The sequence below is a fragment of the Lynx rufus genome, unplaced genomic scaffold (genome assembly GCF_022079265.1).
Source record: "Lynx rufus isolate CCGP_SWC_20201006 ecotype Redwood Valley unplaced genomic scaffold, mLynRuf1.p SCAF_4, whole genome shotgun sequence".
Lineage (NCBI taxonomy): Eukaryota > Metazoa > Chordata > Mammalia > Carnivora > Felidae > Lynx > Lynx rufus.
Window position 1 is genome coordinate 65,571,253 of NW_025814856.1, and position 26,980 is coordinate 65,598,232.

General features: G+C 51.7%; 1 protein-coding gene across 5 annotated transcripts in view; it reads right to left on the reverse strand.

The window, feature by feature from the left end:
- Positions 1-26,980, reverse strand: part of DDC (dopa decarboxylase) — a 61,987-nt gene that overhangs the window by 29,432 nt on the left and 5,575 nt on the right. For 2 of the 5 annotated variants that reach the window (XM_047096748.1, XM_047096747.1), the window contains 5 exons: positions 26,850-26,969; positions 21,194-21,328; positions 20,355-20,498; positions 6,670-6,736; positions 1,624-1,718 (listed from right to left, as the gene is read on the reverse strand). In XM_047096748.1, coding sequence (XP_046952704.1) covers positions 1,624-1,718; positions 6,670-6,736; positions 20,355-20,498; positions 21,194-21,328; positions 26,850-26,969 — 561 coding nt within the window. The remainder of the gene's footprint in view (positions 1-1,623; positions 1,719-6,669; positions 6,737-20,354; positions 20,499-21,193; positions 21,329-26,849; positions 26,970-26,980) is intronic. The other 3 variants (XM_047096750.1, XM_047096749.1, XM_047096751.1) reach the window with 3 other exon arrangements.

The following is a 26,980-nucleotide window of genomic DNA, read 5'->3' on the forward strand; positions in this document are numbered from 1 at the left end:
CCCTCCCCAGGACAGATCTGAGGACTGGCCCGTATTCAGCGATCAATAAGCAAATACCGAGTGAGAGAGTACATAAATGAATGTGATGTGAAGGAGGTAGGAACCAGAATGCTATTTCATTCATTGGTAATAAGGGGGTACTCTTTTCTAAGAGGGGAACACGGTATTCTATACCTGACACCCCTTTTTCTGGTATTATGGCCCCATGAGAATCCACATGAGTAATCAGCAAATGAATGGGCAGCATGGCCCGAGAGCGGAGAGAGGTTTGGAGGGACGGTCTGCTCAGCCATGGCGAAATCACAGAATCCAACTCACGCACAGCCCTTGCCGTGTGCCAGACGCTGCTTTTTAAGCCCTTTCAATATGATTAACTCCTGATCCTTACAACACCCCCTTGGAGGAGGGATCACTACCAAAACCCACTTTGTGAGGTGGAGGGAGGGTACTAACGTGCCCGCAGGGACACAGCTAGTCATAGGGTAAAGCTGGGATTCAAACAGTCACTTAATGACAAAGGCCGTGCCCGTAATCCCTGCACCGCGTGTGGCCCCAGGGCTCCCGAAACCCGTGTCCCCGAGCACAGAGCCAACGCTGAGGCCCCACTGACTCACTGTCTCCTTCCCCCGGACTCCCTGCAAAGTCGCTCTCTCTGGACCCTTTACTGCAGCTACAACTGAGTTCCTGGCCGAGAGGAACTTGCGGCCCCTGAGCCTCCGCCAACAGCGAAATCCTCCTTGAGTCTGAAATCACACATCAGAGCACGACCATCACGTCGTGTCCTCGCCTCTAGTCTGTGCCACATGGCCCTCTGCAGCAGAGCACTGGCCGATAGTTTTGCTTACTAGTTCTCAGAAGCGGCAGGTGTTTTGAGGGGCATCACAAGCCACATTTTACAACTTCCAGAAGCAGTAGAAGATATTTGAGTGCACCTGTGGCTGCTTGTTCAATAAGTCAACACCATGCCCACTGCATGGTCAGAATAGACTATCATATTGAACCAGATCGAATAGGGTTGTAGGTTGGCCTTATACATTACTTCTTTTTGTTAAACTTGTTTAAATGTTTATTTTTCAGAGAGAGAGAGAGAGAGAAAGAGCAGGGGAGGGGCAGAGGGAGAGAAAGAGAGAGGGAGACACGGAAACTGAAGCAGGCTCCAGGCTCTGAGCTGTCAGTGCAGAGCCCAACCGGGGCTCAAAGTCACGATCCGTGAGACCACGACCTGAGCCAAAGCCGGACGTTTCACCGACTGAGCCACCCAGGCGCCCTTGTACATTACTTCTTGATCTGAAATGCATTAAGATCTTATTTCCTTCCTAAATGTTTCCCCACAGTGCTAACATTTATCCTGTCATGAGACCCTTGCTCAGGACCCGTGCAGACTGAAAAATGGCTGTAAACGTCCGGTGTATTTTGAGAAGACCGGCCGTAGGACTGGGAAGATTCTCAACCGCCATCATAAGGAAGTCTAATTTCTGACGATCGCGGAATGTGTTTGGATGCCGTCTGCTGCAACGAACCCCAGCAATGAGAAATGGAACGTCACCTCCTCGCGAGGACATGTCACTGACAGCAGAGCACTTTTCAACAGCGATCTTCTTAAAGATAAAGAGCACGACCTACCTCGACTCCGTTCAGAAGATGCCGGAACTCAGGGCAGATGAAGGAGCTGCCCGCGTAGGCAGCGTCGATGTGCAGCCACATGTCCTCCTTGTTACCTGAAATCAAGAGGTGACCTGTGAGTTCCCCGACAGATGCCCTCCTCATGGGGGCCTGATAACTTACTGCATACGGTCTATCAACAGCATTTGCTGGCCCGATGGTGGACCCTAACTGGCTCCTTGAGTCTGAAGGCAACGAAACTGAGGGTGGCTGGCCCCAGACTGTGGCAGAGCACAGACAAGGTGCTCAGTGAATGTGTGGACTTGAAGGAAGGAAAATGGGATCCCCCGCCCTGCTTGACTTGAAGGTGGATGCTCATGGTCTAAGGGCTCAGCCCGCCCTACCCCTTGGGGCGCCTTTATCGCAGTCACACCGCCTTTCTCTGTCTTCCGCCATCTCATCCACTGGGAATGTGCTCCCCATTCTCCTGGATTAGCAATCCTAAAGTCTTCCCCCACAAAGTCTTGGGGGATCAGCGGGGTGCGCGGCCCCAGTGACCTCCCTCCCCCCCGCTCCATCCCCCCGTAAAGCATACTCGCTTATTTTAGGCCATCCGCAACCACCCCAGGCTCCTTTGGGATGCGATTTCTGCTTTCCAACCGCACTGGAATAGCCTGGCCGGAAGGGACCACGTCTGACTTTACAGGTGGAATAGCACCCTGATTAAATTTGCTCCCTCAGTTGGGACTGTCTGGGTTCAACCCCTGCCTCCAACGACCCAGCAGCTCTATGGCCTTATGTCCTTTCAAACTCAGTCCCCTCCCAGGCAAACGGGTATAAACATCGTAACGTCAGGGAGAGACAAGATACTGCCTGTAACTGCCTATTACCACACCTAGTTCGGGGTGGTGAGAAACAAGGGTGATCATCGCGATGAGTCCCTCCGTGGGTGCTGGGCACTTAGCACCTCACGAGACACGTAACCGCAAAAGGTTGGGGCGTCTCGGTGGGGAGGAGGCGCCCTGCCCGTACTGGGTCAGGACACCGCCTGCGGGGCTCAGTCAGCCCCTGCCAAAAGCATCTGTGCCGACTGACAGGCGCAAGGGTCGCTTTCTCATGTGTGATGCTCGCTAATCACTCCCGATGCCGTGAGGAGGGACAGGTGGCTCTGAGCTCTGCTGACACAAGTTCTCAGAGGCATTTCAAAGCCTTGATTCCACCTGAGCTTCGGGATTGGAGGGATCAAAGCACTCGGTTGGATCCAGACCAAATGCGCTCCAAGGACACGCGATAGTGCCACCGAGGGTCACGGTGAGGGTGAGCTCTGTGTACCCGGAGGCACGTCTCACAGGCGAAGGGCGTGTGGGCTGGTCCCTTTGTGGAGCCGTCTCCCTGGCACCACAGGGCCCCACGTGGATGTGGCCGGGAGCCAGTGAGAGCACAGAGCCTCAGGACGATGTGGGATTTCTGCCTGGAAACCACCGCTCAGCCAGTCTGGAACACAACAGTGCTCCCGTTGCTTACCGTGTGACTGCTGTGGCTCCGTAGGCTGTGGGCAGGTGGAAACTTCAGAGGCTCTTATAGGACAGACATGAAACCTCACATCCACTCTGTGCTCTCCAGGGGGCCGTTTGCGCTGGTCAGGAAACTTCCTTCTCTGTTAGAGGCCCCTCGGGGGACTTTGAGACTCCCATGTGTCTCCGTTCAGAACCGTCGAGGGAAGAGGTGAGGCAGGGCAGGACCCCAAGGCCTGAACAGGCAGCCAAGTCAGGAAGGACACGAGCCATGAGGGTAGGAGGTGGGGACCAGGTTCCAGCAGCAAGAGAAAGGGCTCTCTTTTCTTCCACTTCTCCATCACCCTCGTGAGAGGACCGTTTGGTAAGAGTACAAACCGCAAGTCATGGGGCGCCCAGGTGACTCAGTCAGTTGAGCGTCCAACTCTTGATTTTGGCTCAGGTCATGATCTCATGGTTCACGGGGTTCGAGCCCCACATTGGGCTCTGCGCTGACAGCAAGGAGCCTGCTTGGGATCTTGCCCTCGCGCTCTGCCTCTCTTTCTCTTTCTCCCACTCTCAAAAACAAATAAACATTAAAAAAAAAAAAAAAGGAAAGCAAAAAGAAACCACAACTCCTCCAATGTGAGCTGGGTCAGCTCCAGGACAGAGAGAGGAAGTTCGGCCCAAGCCCTCAGAAAGGGGCCAGGATGATGCCAGCCCCCAGGACTCTGCCACTCCGGAATGTATCAGAGACCCAGAGAGGGGCAGCGGGAGGGAAAGACCGGGTCCTCGGAAGGGCAGGGACAGGGGTCCTCCAGGGGAAGGTGCACAGCAGGGACTTAACTTTAGTCCAGAAGAGCTCTTGGCTCCAGAGAGGCAACCGCTAGCCGTGGAGGGCCCTGCCTGATAGGAGTCCTTTCCCACCTGGGTCTTTGGTCCCCTGATGGTGCGACAATGTGACTGATGATGGGGGCCTTGGGCCATATGAGTTCTGACTTCTGCAGGAACGAGTGACGGCAGGTGTTAGCTGGACCTCCAGCAGGAGCTGGAGACTGAGGGTTGACCAGGTGGGCAGCGAGTGACTGAGCCCCAAGAAAACTCCATTGGCGCGGGCTGGGCCAGCTTCCTTGGTAGGGGGGGGTCTCACTCTATGTGTACGGTCATCATACCTGGGGAAGCCAGCCACCCAGACCTCATGGGAGAGGACAAGGGTTCGGGCGCCCCCCACACTGTGCCCCACACCCCTCCTGCCTGCAATAAACCGTGGCCATGAGATGCTTGCAGAGGATTCTGTGAGTCTTCCCGGAGGGTTAGTGAACCTGAGGGTGGTCTCGGAGGCACGAGGATCCCTCTGTCCCTGCAGTCGGCGCAAAACTCCCGCAGAAGGAACTCGTGGGTGCCCAAGAAAAGGGGAGTTCCAGGTGAGTTTCTCTTCTGTCCGCGGGGAGGCAAAGAGCCGAGAGCACCAGCTCTCCGTCCCGTGTCTTGTATGGGACCGCTGGCAGCGATCTGGTGCCTCCAGATAACACGGGCATCTCTAGAGGCCAGGCGGTCACAGACCCCGAGGCCAGGCCATGGGGGCCGCCTGTCACAGGCCAAGGTCCACCCAGCACCCAAGCGAGCCGAACTTTGGCCGGGAGGTTGTGGACACCCTCGGAAGGGAAGGTTCAGGCTTCCCACCCCTCGAGTCCCCGCCGCCCACGTGTTTCCTCATGAGGCTTCCTACACTGTACCAGCTGGGCCATCCTCTGCCTGGGCAGGTGGGCAGGTGGCCAGCCTGGGGCTCAGGGCCTGTGGGGCCATGTGGGCTCTGCCCTGCCGAACCCCTCAATCCCCGAAATCCAAGAGCCCCGGGAGACATCAGCCGGCCCCCGTGCGGGACGTCCAGTCCCCAGCCCGACATCTGAGTCAGAGGTGTGCACGGCGGCGGCTTGGCCCGGCTCACGAGGGTTTGCAGCTCACGAGGCCCATGCCCTGGCCGCGGGCATGAGCCAGTAGGTCGAATCCCTCCTCTGAGTCCGGGCTCTGCACCACTGTGGTGGTGAAAAATCCTGTGGGAACAGGCACGTCCGTGCCAGCCACCCCTCAGCACGGATGGTCCCCAGCACACCTGTTACCTTGGGTCTCACCCGATCCCTGGGCACGAACGCCCCCTCTAAAGAGCCCTGTGAGGGAAACCTGGACCCTTGACGATGACAAGTGTTGCTTCCTCCCCCCCCCCCCGTACAGACGGGGGGACAAAGCTTGGAACTGAGGGCCCACGGCCTGAAGCCGTGCCCGTCACCACTACCACCAGCTGTGTGAGTGTGGGCACAGGGGGGTCCCCATGAGGAGAGGCGGGGTCATGCAGGCCGGGCCGGGGGCTAGTGCCCACAGGTGGAGTGCTGTCTAGCATAAGTCACCAAGACGTGATCGTGATCGGGGGCCCTGAACAGCCTCCATGTGAGCCCAGACCACTTGGATGATCAGCTCCGCCGTCCTGGGGCGGGCGGCAGCTGCCCCAGAGCCACGGGAGTGGGGGGGCCATGCCCCGAGGATGGGGGAGGGGTCATGAGCCAGTGTCCCTGCCCAAGAGAAGGTCTCCGTCACCTGACCGCGCACTCCTGGGCCTGCTGCGTGCCCAGAGCCGCGTGTGGAAGGGGAACCTTTAGAAACAGAGCCCTTACTCACGTTCTATCTTTCGGAGTCTCTGAAATATCATCCCCAGGAGACCACTTGTGTGCTGTAGGTGAGGGGGGGAAGGGAGAGCGGCCCCGAAGAGCACAGGAAGCAGATTCTTCTCCGGAGAAATCCAGGGTTTTGGTGTTGATTTGCTTACGCACGTTAGGTCATTTGCTTCACTGCTTCCAGTCATTCCAGAAGAAGACACGTCAGACTTAACTGAAAGCCTTAACTGAAAGGCTCCCCATGAGCCTTGGGGGACTCGCTCAAGAGTTCGAGTTTATTCCCTTAGGTGGCGTAACCTTGCAGCCCTTCCGTACGCACGGAAGGACCTTTTCTTGGAGACAGTGTGTAGGTACAGGTTCAGCCAAGCTCAGCTCTTGTCCAGTTAGGGCCACCTTCTGGGCTTGTGCACTTCAAGCTAATGAGATGTGTGCTATTGCAAATACAAGGAGAGTTCGGCAGGCGCGCCTGGGTGGCTCAGGCGGTTGAGTGTCCGACTTTGGCTCAGGTCGTGATCTCACGGTTTGTGGGTTCGAGCCCTGCGTCGGGCTCTGTGCTGACAGCTCGGAGCCTGGAACCTGCTTCGAGTTCTATGTCTCCCCCTCTCTCTACCCCTCCCCTGCTCACACGCTGTCTCTCTCTCTTTCAAAAATAAATAAACATTAAAAAAATTATTTTAAACATTAAAAAAAACCAAGGAGAGTTTGGCAAACCATCGCCATATTAAGTTATTGTTATGTTCATATTACATTATATTATAACATGCCTCGGACTCTCTAATCATATTATTCTCTCATATGACTTATGTCATTAATATTATGAAGGAGGAGAGCCCAGAGAAGGAGTTCCCCTCATATCTTCCTACACTGAGAACATTTTCCGAAAGAAACCTCCATCAGGTACTTACAGATCGGACCCACTTCTAAGAGACTGTCAAATGAGCAGCAGGACGTGGTCCCCAGCGTAGCCACCACCTGGAGAATAAAAAGCAGACCTCTTTTTATTCCCTTTTTTTGGGCACGGTCGTAACGTACCCATGCACGACCACTGCCCCACCCCGGTCGAGCCCGGAGCTTCAGATTCCGTGTTCGATCAGCGTCCGCTAGCTAAAGATACGAATCTGTGGATGTACCTTTAAGTCTTTGCACGGAAGTTTCCCAGCAGGGGGAGAGACATCTTCACACAGAAAACTAGGCTGTGAGGCTGGAAACAGTATTTGCACAGGACTCCCCGTGCATCCAGGAATGAAGCCCTTGGCCCCACGGACCGTGTCTCCTGTGCTCTGGTTGACCAATAAGAGCGTGTATATGAACTACGGTTACGGCGAATCGTTGCTTCTGCGAATGGGAGGTGTGGAGCTCCGTCTTAGTCTGGTGCGTGTGGCAGAGTGCACAGCAGAACAGCAGGAACCTTGCTCTGACCACCCTGGAACAGCCTCGCGGGCAGCTCAGAGCCACCCCAAGAGTTTGACCCGGAGTCCTGCCCACCAGCTTTCATGCGCTCGCCTTCCTTCTAAATGGCACCACTCCGAAGGGAATTTCAACCCTCAAAGATGCAGATTTGCTCTACCTAGATTCATGAGAAAGCCCTACAGATGCTGAAAACAATTTTTAAAGTTGTGTTCCAAGAAAGCGTCGGGCACAGTTGGTCACACAAGTGTGGAAGGGGAACCTTTAGAAACAGAGCCCTTACTCACGTTCTATCTTTCGGAGTCTCTGAAATATCATCCCCAGGAAACCACTTGTGTGCTGTAGGTGAGGGGGGGAAGGGAGAGCGGCCCCGAAGAGCACAGGAAGCAGATTCTTCTCCGGAGAAATCCAGGGTTTTGGTGTTGATTTGCTTACGCACGTTAGGTCATTTGCTTCACTGCTTCCAGTCATTCCAGAAGAAGACACGTCAGACTTAACTGAAAGCCTTAACTGAAAGGCTCCCCATGAGCCTTGGGGGACTCGCTCAAGAGTTCGAGTTTATTCCCTTAGGTGGCGTAACCTTGCAGCCCTTCCGTACGCACGGAAGGACCTTTTCTTGGAGACAGTGTGTAGGTACAGGTTCAGCCAAGCTCAGCTCTTGTCCAGTTAGGGCCACCTTCTGGGCTTGTGCACTTCAAGCTAATGAGATGTGTGCTATTGCAAATACAAGGAGAGTTCGGCAGGCGCGCCTGGGTGGCTCAGGCGGCTGAGTTGGTTAGTTTGGTGAAAGGCAACCCATTACCATCTCCAGGAATTGGCTAGTCCTGGGAGGGGCTGTCCCTGCAGGGTCAGCAAGGTCCTTAAGATGTCAAAGCCTCAGACATACAGAAAACAAAAATGCACGATGAATACACCGACATTTAAGCCATGCACTTGGGGCAAAAACACCTGGGTTGGAGGCCCACCTCTGCCTCTCACCTGCAGCCAGCCGGACTTCTGTTTGCCCACTTACAGCACAAAGGCATCGGGGGTGGGCCTGCCCAGCCTACAGGGTCCCACCGGGTCTAGATGCACCACATCGTGGTGTCTCAGCCCCCTTCCTTCCCACCGCCGCACGCGCCTCCTCGTCACCCACCCTCCGCGTCGCCTCATTTTCGCGAGATGACTCATTTAATGGGACTTCAGGTCAGCGTTCTCTTTTCCCCTTGTATTTGCACTTTCTTCCTGATTTAAAACTGAAGACCAAAATGCTTCATCTAAGGCACCCAGTTTGGCAAATAGAACCCGAGACGCTTAAAAGGCTTCGTGTCGCTAAAGGAGTAACAAACAATTATACAGATTAAAAAACCCACAGAATGGCTCAACCATCCAGCTATTGCGTGTCACGTATTTTTCTCAATCTTAACCATCTCTTAGGAACGACCTATCTCTCGTTCAGCAGTGCCTTCAGTTTCATCTGGTTTTCCACAAATTCTAACCGAAATAAATGCAATCACTTGTGTTTTTAAGACGACAGGGGGCGCCTGGGTGGCTCAGCCGGTTAAGCGTCCAACTTCAGCTCAGGTCATGATCTCACGGTTCAGGAGTTCAAGCCCCGCATCAGGCTCTGTGCTGACAGCTCAGAGCCTGGAGCCTGCTTTGGATTCTGTGTCTCCTTCTCTCTGCCCTCCCCTGCTTGCGCTCTCTCCCTCTCTCCCTCTCTCCCTCTCTCCCTCTTGAAAATAAATAAACATTAAAAAACATTTTTTAAAAAAAGACAACATATATGGTAAATATCTCCTTGTGAGAATTATTTTCTATCTGTGACCATTTGCACAGGAGAGTGTCTGAGATGATATCCACCAAATATTAATGGTGCTTGTCTCTTAAACTTTTTTTTTAATGTTTATTTATTTTTTTCTAGAGAGACAGAGTGCGAGCAGAGGAGGGGCAGAGAGAGAGAGAGAGAGAGAGAGAGAGAGAGGGAGACACAGAATCGGAAGCAGGCTCCAGGCTCCGAACTGTCAGCACAGAGCCCAATATGGGGCTCGAACCCACGAACCATGAGATCCCGACCTGAGCTGAAGTTGGACGCTTAATCGACTCAGCTCCCCCCCCAGGCGCCCCAATAGTGCTTGTGTCTTAAGATGCGATTTTTCGGTCCCATAAGGTAAACTTTCATTCTTGATGTTTTTGTCCTGAGTATGGAGCATTTCCGTAAAAAAAAAAAAAAACCAAAAAAAAAAAAAAAAAAAAAAAAACAATAAAATCCTGCCTCGTCCTGGACGCGACCTCAGTTGGGAGGCAAGCGGGTGGGTGTGCTGAGCACTGACTAGGCCCCGCCTGGGGCTCTGCAGAGTATACACAGGGGCCTCAACAGCGGCAGGAGCTGGGTAGGTCTACGATCTGTACTTTACAGTTGGCTTAAGTGAGTCCTTGCCGGGGGATCGTGGACACACAGAGGGGTGGGAACAGATCAGCATTATGAACCCCGGTGTGATGAACTCTCGTCCTGCCAGCTACCGAAAGAGCCCAGCGCCCTGAGCCGGGCCGGGCCCCCCCTGCCCCCCGCTGACCCAGCCCGTGGATGGGCGGTGAGGACCGGGCTGGCGGGTGGCAGGGCCCGGCCTGCTGTGTTCTAGATGGCTACAGTCAGCTCGTCCTAATTCCCAGCACCTGCTCCGCTCCGGGGTCTGATTACCCCGGCTCAGCTCAGTGACGCTAACCTGATTTGGGCTGTGCCGTGGCGCCATAATCACATTTGTGCAGGGGGAGGGAGGGCGGGGACGGTGCAGGCACCCCTCCCCTGAGAGCCCGCAGCGGTTCTGCGACCCCAGGCGCACGTCCCCTTCGGGGGCAGACCTGCCTCCCCGCCCTCGTTGCCGTGGCTCTGACACGCACTGGGGGGCACAGCCCTCTGCCCATGGCCGGACCTTGTCAAGTCGGCTCTAAGGACCGCAAACCCCCACGGGGAAGAAAGGGAGACTGTTACAAGCCCCACGCAAGTCCGTGGAGCGGCCCCGGTGCAGACCTGCCAAATGTGCCCGTGCTCTCAGCAGAGGTCCCCGGATCCTGAGACGTCTGCAGTCACTTCGCAAACGTACGGAAGGCGTTGCGTCTGCATCTCAGAATTATGCACGTGGTTGTTATTCAGAATTGTGACCCACCGGATGGACGGCTTCAACGGAACAACCGGGCGATACGTCCAAGTCCAAGCTGCAGCCCTTCTAGATCTCTCTCTGGCTTCGGGGTCCCGTGGTTGAGGGATCCGTTTAAGATACCAAACCTACTGCAGGTCCTCGAGCCTCCTGTGACCTCTCAGGCCTCTGTGCCTTTGTCGTAATCTTTTCTTCCACAAGAAGGGGACTGTGCCCGTCAGCGCTGCCTGCGTTATCCCCTAAGCACACGGCTTAACCTGCGATCTCTTAGCCAAAGCGTTCTCCCGTCTCCCCTGGAGGGTTAATCACACCCCTTCCCTCTGCGTGTATAGCGCTGACCAGAGAGTGCAGAGACTGGGGAACATGTACCTTCCCACCAAGAACCACTCCCTCGGGAAAGGGACCCACCCTTCATTGGTCCCCGAGGGGCCGACACACGCGTGGCCTAAAGGCCCAGACCTTCGCTGGACAGAGAGGGAGGTGCCTATGGAGGGGCCTGCAAACCTGCCTGTGCTCTGAAACACGGGATCAGCCCGCGTCTGCGGCTCCTGCCAGACCGCCACAGGGGCCCTCAAACGTTAGCCGGAATCTTGGGCTCGAGAGCTAAATTCCAACATGGCGCCTCTGTCGGGTGCCCAGTCTCCCTTCAGGAAAATAAAACTGGGGTGTGTTCTTCCTGACGCTGAGTGGTCTTCCCTCAAATACTTGGATCTCCCCTTCTTACCAGGCCTCTTCCCTGAGTGTAGGCACACACTTTGGGCTCATTTCTGCACACCCGCCGTGTTCTGCACCACCTCACCCCCTCCCCGGGGAGGCCACTGCCGTGTGTGGGGGTCGTTTTGTAGGGTAACTTTGAATTGTTACCCAGTCACCCAGTCTGAGGCCTCTGTGATAACGGACAGACCACCGGAGGCCAATTCATCACCGAGCTCTGCCCACCAGGCTTCAAACCCACCTGAGCCTCTCCGCCACCAGAGGGGTTCTGAAAATACTCATCAGCCTGTGTCTCTCTTCAGCTAAAAACTCCCTTAGTGACTACGTGTTGCCCTTAGGGAAGGCCCGTCTTCCTCACGCTGGTCCCCTCATGATCTCCTCACCACTGCCTCTGCAGCCCGCCTCCTACACCCCTCCCTTCACACCCCTCCGTGCACTCCTGTGCCGGGCGGTGAAGACCCTCGCAGCTTCTGGGACCTCACATCCGTGATCTCCCCGCCCTCCTGCGGACAGCAGTGCAACACGGTGCGTGAAGCGGGAACTCTGGGATCACGTCACAGTGCAACCTTCATGGCTCTAGCAAGTTCTGAGCCTGTCTTGCCCTTCGGTCTGCTGGGATGCAATACATTCTCATCGCTATTTCCTTTCCCTGGAGTGCGTGACCCAAGCAGCCCATGAACAGCACCCCCACCCCACCCCCGCCCCAGCTCAGCCTACATCCCTCACTTTTCCAAGACTGTGGCTCCCATAGCAACTCTTTCCTGATCCCCGTGTTCCCATGGTGACAACGACTGGCTTGCTTGTTTCGCTGATCACGCTGCACCTTCTGCGAATGACTGTTCACTTAGCGTCTCTGTCTGACCCATAAGATCCTCGAGGGCCCCGTCATCCGCAGCCCACAGGCCCGGCATGCAGCGGTTACCCAATACACGTGAATGAATCGGCGACTATTACACATCCCATCAGGGTAAGTTGTGAAATACAACGAGTGGACATATCCAGCACCTGCTGCTAAGACCACGATTTGGTCCACCATTTGCCTGAGAGCCCACTGACAAGGGTTATAAAATGTACTCAGGGTAGTTGCCTCCTAAAATGTCCCGACAAAGGCTTCGGTCCCTCTGAAATGCCTCCAAAGGATGCCTTGTTGCAAAGTCCTCGCAAAGTCACGGGCACAGAGCAGTGGCCAAAGTGAAATGCTACGCTGCCTTCCGAAATTCCACCACTGAATTATGAACGCATGTTCTGATCTCCCTTCCTTGGTGCAGAATCACGAATATGTGATGAATACATATGTGTTCAGGACAACATCCTGTAGAACATATTCAAATAAGGACAACACGAATTTTTTTTCTCACGATTCCCGAGGGAAGACCACAAAAATCTATATGAAATAAGATGAAACTCAGTCTTTCCTTACCTCTCGTCCCTAAAACGTTCTGGATCACTGTATCACTCCATAGACCTATCTGGATTTCCATCAAAGATGAAGAAAAAAAGCACTAAGAGAAATTAGAGGTTTTGATGTTGGTGAGGAAATGGGTGAGGGGGATCTTATCATTCAGTACACCATTGGTTTTTGGTATTGCCGTTATAAGACACACAGAATTAACTAATCATGTAGCCGGGTACATATAAGACTGTAATTAAAATGTTAATTCTAGTGTAAGTAAAGGCTCACATCCTAATGAAGGAGCACATAAATGGGCAAAAGGGAGCAGGGAACATTTTGGATAAATAATACATCATCTGCCTCCCACTAATATCCCTGCCATTAGCGAATCGTGTTGGAATGACTGGACATTCAAAGCCCAAAACACAACTGCATCTGGCGACCGACCTTACCCCCCCACAAAAACGAACTCAAAGTAGATCACAGACCTAAATGTAAAATGTAAAATGCCTAAATGATGACACGGGAGAAAACCTACATCCTCTTGGGTGTGGCGATGAGTTTGTGGTCACCACACCAAAGGCGGGATCCAAGAAAGAAAACATTGATGAGACAGACTTGAGGAAAATCAGAAACTCCTGCTCCACAAAAGACATTGCAGAGAATGAAAAGCTACCCATTGGGAGAATATATTTGCCAAACGCATCTCTTGATAAAGGACTGGTATCCAAATTATAAAAGGAAGTCCTCAAACCCAACAAGAAAATAAACAACCCAACTAACACAGGGGCAAAAGATCGGAACTGACACCTCGCCAAAGAAGATATTCAAACGTCAGATAAGCATATGACAAAATCTTCTACGGGGTACGTCGGTAGGGAGTCTGAAATGAAAACAACTTTCAGATACCAACAGACACCTATGGGAACGGCTAAAATCGAAAACACCGACAACACCAAATGCCAGTGCGGATGTGGCAAAACAGTAACTCTGATTTCATGGCTCGTAGAAATGCAAAATGGTACAGCTGCTTTGGAAGAGTCTGGCAGTTTCTCATAAAAACCAAATGTTCTCTTACCATACGACCAAGCAATTATGTGGGTTCCTATTCATTTACCCAGATGAGTTGAAAACTTGTGTCCACACAAAAACCTGCACGTGATGCTCATAGCACTCTTCAAATAATTGCCGAAATTCGGAAGCAACCGAGATGTCTGTGATATTGTCATTTATAATAAGAAATATATATATATTTGGTCTTTGTCCCCATTTCCAGCACAGAGCTCCTAAAACCCTTGGAACTGAATAAGCCAGGAAGTACATAAAGGCATCTTTTGTCATGTTAATGAGAAGCGGCTAGGTCACCTAAGGATGCTGACTGGCTCTCAAGGGAACCGATCCTGTTACTGGAGCATTGGAACTGTTAAGTCCCACCCCTGACCTCCAGGGAGGGGAGGGCGTTGAAGATTGAGTTCAATCACCAATGATCCGTGATTCAACCCGTCATGCCTATGTAATGAAGCCTCCATAACACCCCAAAAGCGGGTTGGTAGAACCTGAGGGCCAGTGAACAGGTGGAGATTTGGGGACAGTGGGACCAGGAGAGGACATGGAAGTTCCATGCCCCTCCCCCAGATCTTGCCCCCCCACGTTTCCTCCACCTGGTCCTTCCTGAGTTTTATCCTTCTCTAACGAACCAGTGATTTAGCAAGTAAGATGTCTGAGTTCTGTGAGCTGCTCTAACAAATTAATCAAACCCAAGGGAGGGGGTCGCTGGAATTTCTGATCTATAGCAGTTGGTCAGGTGACAGGTGACAACCTGGAGTTACAACTGGCAACTGAAGTGAGGCAGTCTTGTAAGACTGGGATCGAATGGTCCACTATCCAGGTAGATAGTATCAGAATCGAGGTAATTGTTCAATGGTACTGGAAAACCTCTGAGTCAGAGGTGGGTGCGGGATATTAATGTCCTTCAATAGGTACGTCCAAACAATGAGATACTATTTGGTGATTTAAAAAAAAAGAGAGAGCTGGTGCACCTGGGTGGCTCAGTCAGTTGAGCATCTGACTTCGGCTCAGGTCATGATCTCACGGTTCATGGGTTCAAGCCCTGCATCGGGCTCTGCGCTGACAGCTCAGAGACTGGAGCCTGCTTCTAATTCTGTGTCTCCCTCTCTCTGCCCCTGCCCTGCTCACGCTCTGTCTCTCTCTGTCTCTCAAAAATGAATAAACGTTAATTTTTTTTTTTAAATTAATCCATCCAATTAAACATGGGCAAAGGACATGAAGACACATTTCACTGCCAAGGCCATATGGGTGGCAAAGAAACACACCGAAAGATGTTTGACATCATTAGTCATCAGGGAAATGCAAACGATGATATCCCTACTCTCCTACCAAAACACCTAGAATTTAAAAATAGTGACAATAACAAATGCTGTTGAGGATGCACAGCCTTAATTCCTCACACATCGTTGGTAGAGGCATAAAATGGTACAGTCTCTTTGGAAAACAGTTTGACAGTTTCTTGAAAAGGTATATAAACTCACAGCTAGCATATCACACTCAATTGCGTTCTTGGGAATTTTTGCCAGAGAAATGAAAACATACGTTCGCCCAAATACCTGTGTGTAAATGGTCACGGAAGCTTTATTTTCAGTTTTGTGTTTTTGGACTCTTTATGTGCAATCACCCAACCCTGGAAACAACTCCGATGTCCTCAGTAGGTAAACGGTTAAACAGGCTGGGTTACCAAGAAGGTGGTGCCAAACTGCTGTGGTGAGTCAGTAAAAATAACCGTGTATCGATTCATGCCGCACTCTGGACAGACCTCAAGGTCATTATGCCGAGTGAGAAAAGCCGGCTGCAAAAGGCGACAGGCTTTGTGATTGCGTGTGTATAACACGCTCAAAGTGAGGACAGCAGGGCGTTATCGTGTGTGAAGAGGTGGGGAGGGGACATCTTTGTGGTGATGGAGAAGTTCTGCATCCTGGCTGCGGGGGTGGGGGGAGGTGACGTGAACTTACACCCGTGACAATGACATAAGACTACACGCACACATAGCAATGTCAGCTTCCGGGTTCTGTTACTGCACTATCGTGTGCAAGCTGTAACAACGGGGGGAAACTGGGTGAAAGGGACGAGGGGGGTCTCCGCATATGAACCTTGTTATTTTCTCTTTACAAGTGTTCAAAATAAGAACTTAAAACCTTCCAATATTTTAAACCAAGAACATGACATGTTCATGTATCGGCCAGACATAACTAGAGAAAGACTTGATGAACGATAAATAGGGGTAAATTGTACATAGGGATTGAGCATAGGGATTTTAAGAATGGAGGGAAGTGGGGGGAGCCTGGGTGGGTCAGTCGGTTGAGCATCCGACTTTGGCTCAGGTCATGATCTCGCAGTTGACGAGTTCAAGCCCCGAGTCAGGTTCTGTGCTGACAGCTCAGAGCCTGGAGCCTGCTTCGGATTCTGTGTCTCCCTCCCTTTCTGTGCCCCTCCCCCACTCATGCTCTGTCTCTCTCAGTCTCAAAAACAAATAAACATTAAAAAAAATTAAAAACAAAAAAGAATGGGTGGCAGGTATACAGAAGAACATCAGAGGTCATGGGCGCCGGGAGGGACAACCCAACACCTGTGCAGAGTCCCAGAAGGGGAGGGAAGAATGTGCAGAAGCAAACTTTGGAGAGATGATGAGTAAGACTTTCCCTACACTGAGGACAAGTGACAAGTTACAGATTCTGGAAGCTCTGTGAAACCCAAGGAGAATAAGCACGAAGAAGCAATCTACTTTCGTCCTGGTAAAACTGCCTAGACGCCAAGACAGAAGGCAAATACTGCAAGCAATCAGAGGGCGAAAGAAGTCACATTGCCACATTACCTCTAAAAGTCACAGTGAGACTGATGAGTGACATCCCACCAGAGGTGATGGGAGAAGGATGCCAATGGGCTTATGCATTTAATCTGCCAAAGGAAGAGAACGTCTAGCCTGGAACTCTAGACCCAGCAAAAATATTGAAAGGGGAAGGCAACATAAAGACGTTTTCAGAGAAACAAGAACAGAGGGAATTGTATCAAAATAGGAAAGAAATTATAAAGATAGTTTTTCAGACAGAAAAAAAAAATGATTCCAGGTGAAAATAAGAAAACATAGGAAAGAAAGATCAATGGCAGGGCGCCTGGGTGGCTCAGTCGGTTGGGTGTCCGACTTCAGCTCAGGTCATGATCTCATGGTTTGTGGGTTTAAGCCCCTCATCAGGCTCTGTGCTGATGGCTCAGAGCCTGGATCCTGCTTCGGATTCTGTCTCTCTCTCTCTCTCTCTCTCTCTCTCTCCCTGCCCCTCCCCCACCCACACTCTATCCCTCTCTCAAAACAAACATTAAAAATAATAATTAAAAAAAGGAAATAAGAAAAACTCAAACCATCTAACACCTAAAAGATCTAGAAAAAGAAAAAAACAAAATGTAAAGTTAGTGGAAGGAAGGAAATAATAAAGATTAAAGTAGAAATAAATGAAATAGAGACCTCCCCCCCCAAAAAAAAAGAAAATAGGAAAGAAAGGATCAATAAAACTAGGAGCTGGTTCTTTGAAAACATGAACAAAATTGATAACCTTTTAGCCAGACCCATAAGTAAAAAAAGGGAGAAAACCCAAATACATCATAAATTAGAGAGAAGTAACAACTATACCACAGAAATAAAAAGGATTGTATTGGAATGCTATGAAAAATGACATGCCAACAAATTGGACAACCTAGAAGAAATGGGCAAATTCCTAGAAACACACAATCTTCCAAAACTAACTTAGAAGGAAATAGAAAATTTGAATAGACTGATTACTAGTAACAAAATTGAATCCGTAATCAAAAAATGCCCAACAAGTAAAAGTCAAGACCAGATGACATCACACGTGAGTTCTACTAAACATTTAAAGGAGAGTTAATACCAGGGTGCCTCAGTGGCTCAGTCCGACTTCAGCTCAGGTCATGATCTCACGGTTCATGGATTTGAGCCCCACGTCAGGCTCTGTGCTGACGGCTCAGAGCCTGGATCCTGCTTCAGATTCTGTCTCTCCCTCTCTCCCTGCCCCTGTCCCATGCTGTCTCTCTCCAAAAATGAATAAACATTAAAAAAAAAAAAGACAAGAAAGCAGAGAAAAACCATAATATAAGAGGCGGACCAGATAGACAGCTATGCACTTCAGTGTGTCAACAATTACTTTAAGTAAATGGACAAATTTGAGAAAAATTATCATGTTGGACTTATAAACAAATGAAAAAGAAAAAAAAAAGAAACGAGCAGCAACTGTAGCCTGCACACAGGAGACTCATTTTAGGTGTAAGAGAACAGAAAAGGAAAGGAAGACACTGGGAAAACGTATCCCCTGACCACTAACCCATAGAAACCGGATGTAACTGCAGTGACCTCACTGTATGCAGATTTCATAGAGATAAAGAGAGCATTTTGCAGTGACGAATGGGTCGTTCGGCGGGAAGGTTTGACGATTCTAGACGCGTGTGCAGCTGGGTACGGAAACTTCAAAATCTGTCAACTACACCCGGGTCAAACATAAAACAAGCCATGGGCAGGTCTATAAGCCACAGCTGAGATGTTCCCAGTCGTCCCTAAGGAGACAAGTTGCATTGCCCTGGTCGTTACAAGATTGAAATTGATTTTGTGTCCTCACTTTCTTGGGCTTGACCTGGGAACCAACTGTTTTTCTATTTTGTCTGTTTTCCCAATGGAATGTTGTCCTTTGACTTCTCGAAAATCTGAGCCTTCTTTTAAGATTTGCTTTATAATATGTACTGTATTTCCTGCCAGCGTTTGCCCTTTTGTTTTGTTTACGAGTCCTGTGGTTTTCATGAAATGAAATCTTCTCATCGTTTTATGTGGTGTATTCCATTGCCTTCGTTCTTCAAATCTGCAAGAGTGGGTTTTAATGTATTTATTTTTCCCGAGATAGGATATTCTGGTGAGTCTTAGTGACGGCATAGGTGCATAAAAGTTTACCTTGTGTAAAAGGAATGCTTTCAGACCATCAGGGGATTGTCTGTCGGAATTTTAAAGGTAGTCTTTCCTTCTAACTAGAAGGATCTTCCTTCCAAATCTTTATATGACAAATATTTATTGTGCTTCTGCTAAGGGGCAGGTCAGGTTCAAGGAGCTGGATAAAGCGACTATTAACCAGACCCGCCCTCCGTGTAGCTCACAGTGTGGCGGGAGGAGGGAGGCAGTAACAACTATACAAATAAACGTGTATTTCATGCAAGATGGGAAAATGAAGCAGGACGGGGTGACTAAGGTGACCTCTGGCTCAGCCTATTGCAGGCTGACAGCTGCCTTGGCCGTCAGTCCCTCCCACCAGCTACGTCTGAATCTGCTCACTCCTACAGTGATTCCCGTGGAAACTCCACAAGTGGGGATCCAAGTTTGTATCAAATCATGCCTTCCGTGCCTTCCCCAGGTCACACGTTAGGTATTCAACGAGTGGTGGTTGATTCAAATCGATGAAAACAATTTTTTTTTTTTTTGAGAATAAAAGCTTGTCTCGAAGATTAATTCTTAAATAAAAAAGAGTGGGCATGATTCACACGAGGTCCATAAAGTCTGTCGCACCTAGATTGTTCTAACAAGTAGGAGATGCTCAGATATGTTCAAGAGGTACCTGAGGATCTTGATTTGTTTCTAAAATCTCCCCAGTTTGTTCGAAAAGCTCCCTTCCCAGAACTTCTGGTAAAAGTAACTGGGGCAGGGCCTGGGCATCAGTATACGGTAACACCCCGGACTGCGCGTAACTCGTTCTGCGAATGTTCCACAAGACGAGCAAACGTTTCTAGCAAATTTTAACTTGATGAATGAGCGATGCCTTGCAATACAAGTCGTACGTGATGCCGAACGTCACATGATCACAACTGAGCTAAAGGTTCTTGAAATTCGCTTTGATATACGAGCGCTTTGGATGACGAGCGTGTTTCCGGAACGAATTATGCTCGCAAACCAAGGTGTGACCGTGTTTTCAGAGCTCCCCCGGTAACTCCAGTATACAGCCAGGTTGGACACCACCAGCCTGGGGCCACGATCATGTCTTAATTGTCATCATGCGTGACGCGTCAGTCCTCAGCTCTGCACGCTGCCATGGCCGTGTCGGATGTGACAACTCCAGGCTCTCGCTGTAACACTACCTATTTCTTCCCTGCTAGAAAATGCCCATCTGTGCACAAGAAAACCTGGTGCTATTTGGCCAGTTATGTATTTTACCTAGAATTAGTCAGTGCTGGTTTGCAACCTATCGCTTGTGATGCATCTTGGTATCTGCTAAGAATACCGGTCTGGGTGGCCAAGGCTTTCTGTGTTTTATTGTTAACGTGGTTCACTGGGTCCATCATGCCCTCCTCACGACAGAGCACCTACCAAGGCACAGAGTGCTGTCAAGGGACAACCATACGGTGTCGCATTTAACAGGAGCAGAAACAAGGCTTGTTGGCTTAACCAGGATCCTCCAGGCTGGGTGCTCTGCTTACTTCTTTCTGAGACTAGGCAGGCGGAGGCACAAATAAATGGGAGTCACGCTCCTGGGGTGCCTCGGTGGCTCAGTCGGTTGAGCGTCCAACTGGAGCTAGGGTCATGATCTCACAGTTCATGAGTTTGAGCCCCACATCGGGCTCCGTTGCTGTCAGCACAGAACCTGCTATGGATCCTCTGTCCCCCACCCCCTCTCTGCCCCTCCCCTGCTTGCTCTCTCTCTCTCTGTCAAAAATGAATAAACATTAAAAAAATGTAAATGGAGTCATGCTCCAGCGTTCCTCAAGGAGCAGTCAGCTGATGATGCATGAACCGCCTACCTTGTGACCAGCATGGCACCCTGCCCCAGACCCAAGCAGGGCTCTGAGACCCCCAGGGGGCCCTACCCGAGAGGCATAGTTGACTTACAAAGAAAGGAATCAGGCCCTCCGCCTTGTCTCTCTCCATAGCTTCCTGCAGGGCAGAACCACGCATAGCAAACTTGCCGTCAGAAGGGATGGCTTTCATTTTCACTCCTCCAATTAATCCGGCTCTTTCCACTGAGGAGTGTGCCTGGAAAGAAAGCGGCAGAGTTAGATTCTTGCGTGCGTGTTCTGTGTGGGAGACAGAGCCCCTGGCTCTGCAGAGAGCTTCCAGGGCTGCACAGCGCCCCCCCCACCCTGCACCTGATTCTGGAATCTCGCTTTGTGGTTTAGTGAACGAGCAGCAAAATAAAGTCTGAAGTAGAGGTAGCACACCCGGCTTCTTGTCTGGGGGTTCCTCTTACCATGGGGCTTTGGGCAGCTCGGGGGCCAAGTTCAGTGCGTGGTGTCTGGAGCGAAGAAGCCAACGACACAGCATCGTTCCTGGATGGTGGGTCTCAGGAGCCCCCAGGAAGGCCAGTTCTTACTGACAGCTCCCCCTCGCTGCCCTGCGGCCCCCACCTCCACCGTCTCCTACTTGACTCCATCCTGGGGTCTGGACCTCTGCGGTATGGGGACCCAGCTCCCAGTTGGCGACAGCAGTTGCAGGATCGCTAGACCTGAGGGCCTGGGGGGACTCCAGGCCCTTCCCCCGTGACCTCAGTGGACCTCCAAGACCTCACGTGCACACTGAGAAAATAACGAACGTCCACTTCCAAGCACAGTTATAAAAATGACTGACAGGTTGCACGGTATTGTTTTGATCTGATTTGACCTTCAACAAGACATTCAGATCTTGGAGACTCAGGGGGCCTTTGGACCAACACGCTCAGCCAACACACTCACCTGATCCGATGAGTAAGCCACTAGCTTTTCCGTGATGGCGCCCTGCGTCAGCCCGGGGGAGGCGGCCTGCAGGCGGCGGGTCACTTTGGTTCGAGCGGCCAGCAGGGCCATCAGAGTGGCCTCACTGGCACTTCCCTAGATCAAAGAAAGGGTCGAAATGAGCTTCAAAGTGCAGCTAAGAAATCAATCTCTAAACTGCTGGGAGACATTATTGTCCATACTGTTCTTAAAAGAGGAGTCTGAAATTGCAAAGCTTATCCTCCTTCGCCCAGGAAAGATCGGAACAACCTGTGACAATCATTTCAGTTCTTTTTTTATTTTTTTATTTACATTTGAGAGAGAGAGAGAGAGACAGAGCGTGAGCCGGGAGGGGCAGAGAGAGGGAGAGGGAGACACAGAATCTGAAGCAGGCTCCGGGCTCTGGGCTGTCAGCACAGAGCCCTACGCGGGGCTTGAACTCACAGACTGTGAGATCATGACCTGAGCCGAAGTCGGACGCTTAACCGACTGAGCCACCCAGATGCCCCCAGCCCGCAGGTCTTAAGATTCATTCAGCTTTATCATTCATTGCTTTGTCTATTTTATGTAATCTGTTGGCCGGCCCTTCCGAGCACTCAGCTCGCAGCAAGTGCAAGACCCACTTTGCATGCATTTTTCCATGGAGTTCTCCCAGGCTGGCCAATGAGGGCTGGTCCTACGTCCACCAGAGGAGGAGACCGGGACTCAGGGTACCGGCCACTCAGCCCAGCCACTCACAACCACTCACGCAGAGAAACTTGTATTGGTTTACAAAATGGGATGCCTTTCCCTCCAGATTCAGAAATGCCCTCGGAGGTGCTCCCTTGGTTACTAATGTCACAGGGTTCGTTACGTCCTTCCCAATCCAGCACGCTGAAGCCCTCACCCCGAGTCCGCCAGAATGTAACCGTATTTGGAGATAAGGCATCTGAAGATGTCGTTAGGTTGAAAGGTCCGACTGGTGTCCTCATAGGCCACCAGACATTCACGCACACAGAGAAAAGGCCATGGGAGGACACGGGGAGGAGACGGCCTTCTACAAGCCAGGGAGAGAGGCATCAGGAGGCACCATGGCTCCCCACTCGCTGATGGCGACTTCCAGCCTGCGGGACTGGGACACAATAAATGTCTATTGTTAAAGCTGCCGGTCCGTGGTGTTGTGTTAGGGCGGCCCAGCGGACTAATGCAACAACTTACCCTGGCAAAGAACTAAAGAAAGGCTCAGTCTTCACTCCTTGGGGGCTGCAAGTGGGTTAAAGATAACACGGACTCAGCACCCGCCATGCTGTTCCGCAGAATTTGCAAAATAACCCTGTTTTTATTTTTATGTATTTAAAAAAAATTTTTTTAATGTTTGAGAGGCAGAGAGCGTGAGTGGGGGAGAGGCAGAGAGACAGGGAGACGGAAGATCTGAAGTGGGCTCCCTGCTGACAGCAGAGAGACCGACGTGGGGCTCGAACCCACGAACTGTGAGATCATGATCTGAGCCAATGTCAGACGCTTAGCCGACTGAGCCACCCAGGTGCCCTGGTAGAACCTTGTTTTTAAATTCAGTCATTGTCAGGTGGGACAATGGATGCTAAGAAAGAGGGGAACTAACTTCTAGCAAGTGGCAGGGGGACGGGGGCCTCCCCACATTTAGAAGCGATGCCTCCCCATCTACTGCTCATAATCTCCACCTCTTAAGTAAATCCTAGAGGAAACCAACAAATTGAACAGTATTAATGTTAGAAAGGAAAAAAAAATAAAAGAAGGTAGATCTGGGTCGACTATGAGAGATTTGTAAGATTTGAGAATTTTGCAGAGAAATACACAATAAAATAATTAGGCCAACTTCCCCCGCTAACTTCCTTTTATCCTCATTTCCCTTCGCTGACCCGATTTCCTGTTCTATTTTACCATTTCAATGCTTTTACTTATTCTTTTAAGCCAATTCAGATCCTCCGGGGAGACAGGTGAAGTTCGAACATAAATACATTTACTCGGAGTTTTGCCGCTCAAATGCATGGACTCAAATATACACATACAATCTTCTTAACCCGGCCTCTCGGGTGGGTTTTACATTTCTTCGGGCCATATTGTCACCAGCGGTCATTTTATTGTAGTATTTTTTTAAGTTTGTTTATTTATTTTGAGAGGGGGGAGGAGGGGCAGAGAGAGAGGGAGACAGAGAATTTGAAGCAGGCTCCATGCTGTCAGTGCAGGGCAGGACGCAGGGCTCGAACTCACGAACCGTGAGATCCTGACCTGAGCCGAAATCAACAGTCAACATGGGCTGGCGATGCTAGATCAGCAGAAGCAGGGAATCCAAGCTCCCTGAAAGCAGGCACGGGGTCTCCCGCTCCAGGGTGGGGGGCTTCCTCCTGTGCCCCACGGCGTGTGTCTCCTGGGTCCAGTGTCTACTCTGCGTCCGAAGTGGACCGCGCAAAGCTTTTTGAAAGGCACGGCGTCCGGGTGCTGGAATCCATCTGCCTGGTTCTGTCCCCAACACTCACGTGGGATCACAGCCCCCTCCCTGTGTGCCACCCTCTGCCTGAGGCCTTGAAACGCACCTTCCCCGCAACCTCTGTTCTCCCCTGAGCCACATGCTAATGAAAGGCTTTGAATCACCAACCGGATTCCTCCTGGGGTCGCCTTTCTTCTCCGTCCTTGCGCTGAGACAAAAGTCCCCCCCTCCACGCTGCCGAAAGTGACTGAACACACAAATTGCCCAACGGGAGAAATTGCCAGTGAGGAGTCCCGAGCTCAGAGGCCCAGGGCAGCCCACATGTTCCAGCTCCTGCCGTGGATCAGGAATTCGAGCAGATTTCTGGCCCTTTGTGGGAAGCCAACGGAGGGAGGAGCGGGCAGAAAGCCGGGGGTCTGTTCCGGGGCTCGGGCCGCGTAATGACACCTCTTCCCTGCAGCGGACAAAAGTTGCCATGGCAAGCCGGCTACGCGGCAGAGAGAGATGCTGTGACAGCCGACGCTGGGACCAGAAATGTCCTTTCAAGTGTCACCCCGCACACGGCGAGGCATTGGCTTTTCTTCCACAAGAGCTTTCAAACCCAATTAAGAGACCATTTTCCAGCCCGGTTTGGGCAGCTCACATGACGACTTGCCGTCTGACTCTGTTGCCTGTCACCGCGTGGACATCTAGTAGCTGGGATTGTGGCTCGGTGGGGGGGGGGGGGGGGGCTGGGTGCAGCCTCCCCCCGCAGCCCAGCCCCACGGCTGTCACCAAGCTAGGGTGCTCCCCGGGGCCTCACAAATTACAGACAATCAACCTTGTCAGTTGCCTCCTGCTGCAAACACACGCGGGTGTCTGCTTCCATTCTGCAAAACTTGGGCTCCAAAGAGGACTTGACTCCAAGGGCAGAGAGATGCCGGGATTAGCCCCAAGCAATGTTGGGATTGCCAGGGTCTCACGGTCTTTAAAGTAGAGATCATGGAAAGACTGAACCCAGGCCAGCATGCACACCTCTGGAGACTCTGACCCAAGCAAACGGTCCAGCCCGCCATTATCCTAGCCTTGTCTCTGGCGAGCTTGTGCCCTAGGACACCACACGCCCCCATTCTTGGCCCCAGCTTCCTCGCCTATGAAAAAAGTCATCACTAAAGCCATCCACGCTCTGGGGCGCCTGGGTGGCTCAGTCCTTCACGCATCTGACTCTTGATTTCGGCTCACAGTTTGCTAGTTCGAGCTCTGCTCGAACAGGCTCCGTGCTGACAGCGTGGAGCCTGCTCGGGATTCTCTCTCTCTCCCTCCCTCTGCCCCTCCCCTGCTCGCCCTCTCTTTCTCTCTCTCAAAAGAAAGAAACGTTCAAAAAAGTAATGTCTGCAGTAAACAAAGCAAGCAACCCTCACCACCCCTTGGAGGTTGAAAAAAGATCACATGAAGCCCAAGGAATAAGTATAGGTCATAGTGGGCATTTGGCAAAAAGCTGCTATTAGTGTGAAGGGCACGCCTGAGATTACGGGGTATTTGTAAGCTTGGTGAGAAGTATCAAATTACGAGAATCATCTTGGACAGCTGAAAGGAGGGGAATGAGAAATGGCTTTGGTTGTAAGATCTGACACCCCAGAAACACTCTTTATTTTTGTTTTATTTTGATTTTTTTGGTGGAGCATGAATCCTGAATTTGGACTCAGCCCGGACAGCCCCAGGAGGAAGCTGATAATCTTTTTAGAATATTGTCACCCCTTGACCTAAAAGAGTATTTTCTGACGTGTTATTGATAAAGGGAACGATTTGATACAATGTAAGTCATGTACAGTATTATTATTTTGTTAAGTTTGTTAAGTTTGAGAGAGACAGAGACAGAGGGAGTCGGGGAGGGGCAGAGAGAGAGAGAGAGAGAGAGAGAGAGAGGAGAACCCCAAGCAGGCTCTGCGCTGTCAGCACAAAGCCCGACTTCGGCTCAGGTCATGATCTCGCCGTCTGTGAGTTCGAGCCCCGCGTCGGGCTCGGTGCTGACAGCTCAGAGCCTGGAGCCTGTTTCAGATTCTGTGTCTCCCTCTCTCTCTGCCCCTCCCCCGCTCATGCTCTATCTCTCTCAAAAAATAAATCAACATTAAAAAAAAAAAAGAATTGTAAGATAATAGGTCTGTGCCGTTTGGAGCTAACAAAATTTACAGCAGCAAACGAAAACTGACACGCGGAAGGTCAGAAGCCCCCATCTGGGTGGGCGGTCCCAGGACCCCTTGCTTCCTACGCGACTTTGGCCACGTGAGCGGCTGACTGCCCACACATGCCCCCGTGTCTCCGTGTCTCCGTGGGCCGCTGGGCAGAATAGCAGCTGCCATAACTGACTCTCAATTCTCAATCTCACGACCGGGCACTTGACCGGAGGAAAATGAAGTCAGGGAGGGTGGTGGCTTCCACAGAGTCCATGGTCCAGGCTAGGAAATAAGAAAAGCCCAAAACCCATGTCTCCTCTGTGGCATCTGCCCTGAGGCTCCTGGTGGGACAGACCTCTGACTGTCACTTGCACCCGTCATGTCCTCGAGGCACGCCCCGGCACATGGTCGCTGTCAGTGGTACTTGTCCAATGGGGAGAACGAATTAGAGGGTACGGAACAAAGGCAGCATCTTCGGGGAACCTCGGCTCTCACTGATGTAGTGGTTTCTAGGAGCCTTGGAAGGACGTGGTCACGGCTGCACTCACCGCCCGGAGGACGGCGCTCAGCGGTGGTGGAGGTCACGGCTCCACGGCAGACGTGGGCTCAGACCCCGGCTCCGGGACTTCCCGGCAGGGGCCGGCGGGCAAGTCACCTGCGGGTCTACGCCTCAGTCCCCCGGCCTGTAAAAGGGCGTTAAAACAGCCCGATTCCCAGGCTTTTGTAGGATCAGACGAGCTGATGCCCGCAGAGGGCTCAGGCCTGGTGACAGGCACCTGGAACGCTGCGCGAGCCTCCGCTCGTGTTCAGGGGCCGCCCCTGTTCCATCCACCGAGCCTGGGGGAGGGAGTGACAGACACCGCCGGGACCCAAATCCAGATCCAGAGGGCTCCTAAGGGCTCAGCCATGCTGGTTCTCCAGGAGGCGTCCGAGGACGCACGGGAAGTTCAAGGGCCTCTCTCGTCCACCTGCAGCTGTGGCCCCGGCGTGGAGCCCAAGCCCCCCCGGAACGCTGGACGCCCCTCCCCCGCCGCCTTACCTGGATCACTCCACCCCCTTCGCCCGCTTCCCCGGCCAAAAATGCCTCTGGCAGCTTCAGCATCTTCCCCAGCCAGTCCATCATCACCGTCTCCAGCTCCGTGCACGCCGGACTCGCGGCCTAGCGGGGCG